The sequence below is a fragment of the Electrophorus electricus genome, chromosome 6 (assembly GCF_013358815.1).
Source record: "Electrophorus electricus isolate fEleEle1 chromosome 6, fEleEle1.pri, whole genome shotgun sequence".
NCBI lineage: Eukaryota > Metazoa > Chordata > Actinopteri > Gymnotiformes > Gymnotidae > Electrophorus > Electrophorus electricus.
Genome location: NC_049540.1, coordinates 997,501 through 1,005,000, shown reverse-complemented (window position 1 = coordinate 1,005,000; position 7,500 = coordinate 997,501). Strand labels below are relative to the sequence as shown.

General features: G+C 45.4%; 1 protein-coding gene across 3 annotated transcripts in view; it reads left to right on the top strand.

Annotated features, from left to right (window-relative positions):
* Positions 1-7,397, top strand: part of arhgef9a (Cdc42 guanine nucleotide exchange factor (GEF) 9a) — a 23,937-nt gene extending 16,540 nt beyond the window's left edge. For all 3 annotated transcript variants that reach the window (XM_027030031.2, XM_027030029.2, XM_027030030.2), the window contains 6 exons: positions 526-758; positions 862-991; positions 2,536-2,667; positions 3,052-3,295; positions 3,485-3,553; positions 5,386-7,397. In XM_027030031.2, coding sequence (XP_026885832.2) covers positions 526-758; positions 862-991; positions 2,536-2,667; positions 3,052-3,295; positions 3,485-3,553; positions 5,386-5,540 — 963 coding nt within the window. In that variant the 3' untranslated portion in view covers positions 5,541-7,397. The remainder of the gene's footprint in view (positions 1-525; positions 759-861; positions 992-2,535; positions 2,668-3,051; positions 3,296-3,484; positions 3,554-5,385) is intronic.
* Positions 7,398-7,500: the final 103 nt, after the last annotated feature.

Below are 7,500 nucleotides of genomic sequence, written 5' to 3'. Positions count from 1 at the left end.
CCGTGCTAATAAAATCCCAGATCCAAACACAGAGTAATATGAGCCCATGTTACAGTGGACCATGGGCACGATCGACAGCGATATTATGAGTTCTTCAAAATGTTGGTGGAACTGCAAGAATATTCCTTCCTTAGTGTCTTTGATCTTCAAACTGTCGTATAATCAGAATTAGAGGCTGACATGACGATGTTCTTCTTTATTTAGAGACCTCTCTTCACCTTGTATTGATGAGCGTGCGGTACACATGTTAAATATCTGCCTTCCTCTTACAATGAAATGAATTTTCACCAGTGAATGAATGTGCATGTGTGTGTGTGTGTGTGTGTGTGTGTGTATGTAAGTGTGTTATACGCAAATGTAAGTAGTAGATTATTTATGTGAAAGTTTCATATTTATGCGCAAGTGTTTCATAGACATGTGTTTCATAGGTATGTGTAAGTGTTTCATTGGTATGCGCAAGCAGTGTGCATGTGTTTCACTGATTTTACCCTAAACGGCCTACCATATGTGCATGTGTGTCCACAGCAAGATGGTTTTTGGATCTACTCCGAGTACTGTAACAACCACGTGGACGCCTGTATGGAACTAACACGCCTCATGCGGGATGGGCGGTACCAGCACTTCTTTGAAGCATGCCGATTGGTCCAGCAAATGATTGACATCGCTATTGATGGCTTTCTGCTCACTCCAGTGCAGAAGATCTGCAAGTATCCACTCCAACTGGCAGAGCTGCTGAAATACACTGTACAGGAACACAGGTAACACACACACACACACAAACATACACACACACACACCCAGTACATAAAGATACATTTTAACATCATGTCCTCTCTCTCTCTCTCTTTCTTTCTTTCTCAGTGATTACCGGTACGTTGCTGCAGCTCTGGCCGTAATGAGAAATGTAACACAACAGATTAATGAGCGAAAACGAAGACTTGAGAACATTGACAAAATTGCCCAATGGCAGGCCTCCGTACTGGATTGGGAGGTATGGTTGGCCAGTAGAAGGCCCTCTTCTAGAATTACAGGTTCTAACAATGTGGCACACTGTGGCACTACTCCTAGACAGCGCCTGAGTGTGTGTTACTGCCCCCTGCTAGAGGACATGGAGAGTTTGACACACTTTCCTCCACATAATACAACAGCTTTAGTTGACATGTTCTCAGAAGAGCTGGTGGTGAGAGTACAAAACACTTCAGTACAGCACACACACGCTTCAGTACAACACGCACACAGTTCAGTACAACACGCACACAGTTCAGTACAACACGCACACAGTTCAGTACAGCACACACATGCTTCAGTACAGCACACACATGCTTCAGTACAGCACACACACGCTTCAGTACAGCACACACACACGCTTCAGTACAACACACACACACGCTTCAGTACAACACGCACACAGTTCAGTACAGCACACACACAGTTCAGTACAGCACACACACACGCTTCAGTACAACACACACACACGCTTCAGTACAACACGCACACAGTTCAGTACAACACGCACACAGTTCAGTACAACACGCACACAGTTCAGTACAGCACACACACGCTTCAGTACAGCACACACACGCTTCAGTACAGCACACACACGCTTCAGTACAGCACACACACACGCTTCAGTACAACACACACACACGCTTCAGTACAACACGCACACAGTTCAGTACAGCACGCACACAGTTCAGTACAGCACACACAGTTCAGTACAGCACACACACACGCTTCAGTACAACACACACACGCTTCAGTACAACACGCACACAGTTCAGTACAACACGCACACAGTTCAGTACAGCACGCACACAGTTCAGTACAGCACACACACTTCAGTACAGCACACACACGCTTCAGTACAGCACACACACACGCTTCAGTACAGCACACACAGTTCAGTACAACACGCACACAGTTCAGTACAGGATACACACAGTTCAGTACAGCACACACACAGTTCAGTACAGCACACACACAGTTCAGTACAGCACACACACACACGCTTCAGTACAGCACACACACACGCTTCAGTACAACACACACACACGCTTCAGTACAACACGCACACAGTTCAGTACAGGATACACACAGTTCAGTACAGCACACACACAGTTCAGTACAGCACACACACGCTTCAGTACAGCACACACACGCTTCAGTACAGCACACACACACACACACGGTTCAGTACAGCACACACACACACGGTTCAGTACAGCACACACACTTGGTTCACTACAACTTGGTTCATGACTGAAGTCTTTTTTAAAAGTTGAGCAGGTTTCGGAGTTTCAGAGGCACCACACACTCTGAGAGTCTATACACACTCAGGCTTAAGGTCTGGGACATACCATTCTGGGGTTCAGATGTGGGTTGGACCGTTCTTGGTTACAGATCTGGGTCGTACCATTCTGGGGTATGTCAAATGTCATAGCGATCTCTGAGGCACCGCATTTTAATTATTCCTGTATTCTCTGTGTGTCTGCATTGTGTGTGTGTGTGTGTGTGTGTGTTTGGGGGGCTACACAGGGTGATGATGTCCTGGATAGGAGTTCTGAGCTGGTCTACACGGGAGAGTTGTCCTGGATCTATCAGCCCTATGGGCGGAGCCAAACACGAGTGTTCTTCCTATTTGACCACCAGATGGTCATCTGCAAGAAGGTGGGGGAGGGAGGGAGGGAGGGAGAGAGAAAGAGAGAGAGAGAGAGAGAGGCATTGAGGATGACTGAATGACACACACACACACACACACACACAGGCTGCAGGTGATCGACCTGAAGGCAGCTGATGGAGACTGTGTGTGTGTGTGTGAGATCTAGTCACCAGTATTAGCCATTTATACAGCAGCATGAAGCTACATCAGGTGCAGGAGGGGGGAGGACAGAGAGAGAGAGAGAGAGAGAGAGAGAGAGAGATATGGGCAAACAGAAAATAAGCAAATGTTTGGATGTTTCAGGAATTATGGGAAGGCTTTGAGTGGAAGTCACTGCCTGGCCAGCTGTTCATTTTCCAACTTTTTTCTAAAATTCCTCCATCTTTCCACAGGATCTAATCCGGCGAGACATTCTGTACTACAAGGGCCGGATCGACATGGACCGCTACGAAGTCGTGGACGCCATCGATGGACGCGACGACGACTTTAATGTTAGCGTGAAGAACGCTTTCAAACTCAGCAACAGGGACTCAGACGAAATCCACATTTTCATTGCCAAGAAACTGGACGAGAAGCTGCGCTGGTTACGAGCATTCCACGAGGAACGCAAGATGGTCCAGGAGGACGAGAAGATAGGTGAGAACCTGACGGCAGCCAGGAGAACTGCAGGTAGCAGAAGAATGTTAGGTCACAATTACCGCTCCTAAACTTCAGTCAGTTGTGTATCTTTCCAGATATTTTTCTGTCTGCTTGTCTGATTCCTCGTGTCATGGGTTGGTTGATCATTGTTCTTGTGGCTGATGGTTGACTTGAATATCGATTCAGGGTTTGAAATCTCCGAGTACCAGAAGAGGCAAGCAGCTCTCACAGTGCGCAGAGTCACCAAGCAGAAAGGTATGATGTCATCTGGCAGTCATGTGACCCTACACCTGCGTGTACGTACTCTCTGGTCTGGGTGTGTCTGTGTTTACCTGGTCTTACTGAATTTGTTTTTAACTTACAGATTTAAATAGCTGTACCTGAAAATCCACTTGTGTGTGTGTGTGTGTGTGTGTGTGTGTGTGTGTGCGCGCGCGTGTGTGTGTGTATGTGTATGTGTTTGCACGCGTGTGAGTGTGAGTGTGCGTGTGCATGTGTATATGTGTATGTGTGTGTATATATATGTGTGTGTGTGTATGTGTATGTGTGTGTGTGTGTGTGTGTGTGTGTGTGTGTCCTCTTATCGGGGGCCATTTAGGGTGAAATCAGTGAAACACTTGCGCATATCTATGAAACACTTGCACATAAATATGAAACACTTGCACATACCTATGAAACACTTACGCATAAATATGAAACTTTCACATAAATAATCTACTACTTACATTTGCGTATGATAACTTACACTGCCATACACACACACACACATTCATTCACTGGTGTGTAAACAGAGTTTAACTAGGCTTGTGTGTATGTGTGTAGCAGCGTGTGAGTAAAGTTTTCAGTGCGCCCGGAAGTCATTTCATTGTAAGAGGAAGGCAGATATTTAACATGTGTACCGCACGCTCATCAATACAAGGTGAAGAGAGGTCTCTAAATAAAGAAGAACATCGTCATGTCAGCCTCTAATTCTGATTATACGACAGTTTGAAGATCAAAGACACTAAGGAAGGAATATTCTTGCAGTTCCACCAACATTTTGAAGAACTCATAATATCGCTGTCGATCGTGCCCATGGTCCACTGTAACATGGGCTCATATTACTCTGTGTTTGGATCTGGGATTTTATTAGCACGGAAGCATTTATCTTTTTGGAATTGATCTATGGATGTGACACAGACAACATCGATCTCCCACCACTAGAAAACACTTCATTATCACATGAGAATTTTAAGCAAATTTTTGAAAACACTCCCAGTGTAGCTAACGAGAACTATGTTTGGATATTTAACGTTCAAACGTTCCAGCGTTAACTGAATTAGAAATGATGAGATTATACGATATGAAGCCTGTAGACCTGCTGGTAACGACATGGCTATGTCATATCATGAGGCTACATGTTAGCTTCTCAATATCCTCCAATCGGCCGACAGTGTGTGAGAAAATATTCATTATTTATTAGAATACACTCCCGATATCACTGACATTCGTTCTGAATATTTACTAAGATAACGGAGCACATAATCATATTATTTCTAACAGTATTTATGTTCGATCATTAACTTGCAATCTTCATTTTTCATTTTTCCATAACTGATAAGGAGTTCTTATACCATAAGCTCATATAGTTTACACTTAAACAAACGTCAGTCTGCTCTACACCTTATTATTACCAGCGTGTTGTACACACGTTAAATATCTGCCTTCCTGTTACACGCCGCTACACACATACACACAAGCCTAGTTAAACTCTGTTTACACACCAGTGAATGAATGTGTGTGTGTGTGTGTATGGCAGTGTAAGTTATCATATGCAAATGTAAGTAGTAGATTATTTATGTGCAAGTGTTTCATATTTATGTTTCATTGGTATGTGTAAGTGTTTCATTGGTATGTGCAAGTGTTTCATAGTTATGCGTAAGTGTTTCATAGTTATGCGTAAGTGTTTCATAGGTATATGTAAGTGTTTCATAGGTATATGTAAGTGTTTCATAGCTATGTGTAAGTGTTTCATAGCTATGTGTAAGTAGTGTGCGTGTGTGCGTGTGTTTCACTGATTTCACCCTAAGCGGCCCCGTGTGTTCCAGGTACGGGGCGCTCTGCTCCTCCTGCCTATCCTCCTCCCCTGGACCCCGTGCCCGCGGGCCAGTACCTGCTGCCTGACGCGTACGAGTATGGACATAAACGCAGTGCGCCGCCCTTCTGGCACAACATCACCCGTCTGGCACCCTTTAAGAAATAACAGCGCCGCATGTGTGTCTGGAACTCACACACACACTGAGAGGCACGATGACTGGTGTCAAGGCCGTGGGCGCCCACACACACACGCTCTCACACACACACACACACACACACACTCTCTCATACACACACACACACACACACAGACTGCTGGAGAGGGAACAGCTGGGCTTCTTCTGCTTCTCCCGCTACACAGCTTGGGCCGGACCACAGGCGCCCCTACAGGCCAGCCTGCACTGAACAATAAACATTACATACTTCACTATAGAGACACACATACACACACAAATATATGTACGTGTGTGTGTGTGTGTGTGTGTGTGTGTGTTCAAATTATAGTTAAGTACAGAGCACACAGTGTACTTCACTACAGTTTTGAATAACTTTATATATATACACACACACACACACACACACACACACACGTCCCACACATATATATTATATAACATTTATAAAACCCACACACACATGATGTATCATAATTCTTTACACTTGTGCATCCCTTTGGAAACCAAACCACTGCCCCCACAGCCTTCCTGAGTCCTGGACTAGGGTTTCACGTCGTTACACACTCCTGGACTGGGGTTTCACATCGTTACACACTCCTGACTCCTGGACTGGGGTTTCACATCGTTACACACACATTCCTGAATCCTGGACTGGGGTTTCACATTGTTACACACTCCTGACTCCTGGACTGGGGTTTCACCTCCTTACACACTCCTGAATCCTGGACTGGGGTTTCACATCGGTACACACTCCTGACTCCTGGACTGGGGTTTCACATCGGTACACACTCCTGACTCCTGGACTGGGGTTTCACATCGGTACACACTCCTGACTCCTGGACTGGGGTTTCACATCGGTACACACTCCTGACTCCTGGACTTGGGTTTCACATCGGTACACACTCCTGACTCCTGGACTGGGGTTTCACATCGGTACACACTCCTCACTCCTGGACTGGGGTTTCACATCGGTACACACTCCTGACTCCTGGACTGGGGTTTCACATCGGTACACACTCAGTGTTTTGTCTCCTCAGACCTTCAAATGAAGAACCATTTTCATGTTAAAGAGAAAATGAGAGCTGACCAAACCCTGAGTGATCCCAGCCCAGTGCAGCTCTGCAGGCCTTCTGTTGTCCATGCACTGTGACTCTTTGGGCATTTCTCTCTCATACTGCATCACCTGTCTGTAAAGGTTTTCAGGAGCTTCTGTCCCACTCAACCCTCCCGTCTTCTGCTTCTCTTGTTTTGGTGACTTTCTCAGTGAATTATTTATTCTGTCTTCATTCACAAATATTCTGCATGAAAACACATCACAGGTATTTTTTTTTAATCTGTGCGATTATATTCTTATGGGCTAAAGTTATGAAAAAGTACAAAAGAATGCACCGCCCACCATCCCACAGGAATGGTACCAGGAGCTGTGAAGCGTGATGTGACCCAGGTTGGTGTGTGTGTGTGTGTGTGGGGGGGGGGGTGTTCGGTTTATTTGCACGGCGCTGTGTTTATGTTCAGCTCACCAGGTCTAAACACGGCTACAGGAACCCTAGAGCAACTTGCCTTCTGTCATTCTGCCAGTAACCTATACCCAATGTTCCTGAACGCCACACCAGACTTCAGTCCAGTTTAAATGCCTAATTATTCTAATGTTAATTATCTAATTATTTCTGTTCCTTTCCAGTATTGTGCCAAATCTTCCCAAAAACAGGCAAACTGGCATGAATGTTACCAGATCTGTTTGAAATGGAACCCAGCTAACCCTGACCTTGACCCTGACCCTATCTGTCTAAACCTAACCTTAACCCTAACCCTGACCTTGACCCTGACCCTATCTGTCTAAACCTAACCTTAACCCTAACCCTGACCTTGACCCTGACCCTATCTGTCTAAACCTAACCTTAACCCTAACCCTGACCCTGACCTTAACCCTAATCTGTCTGTCTGACCCTG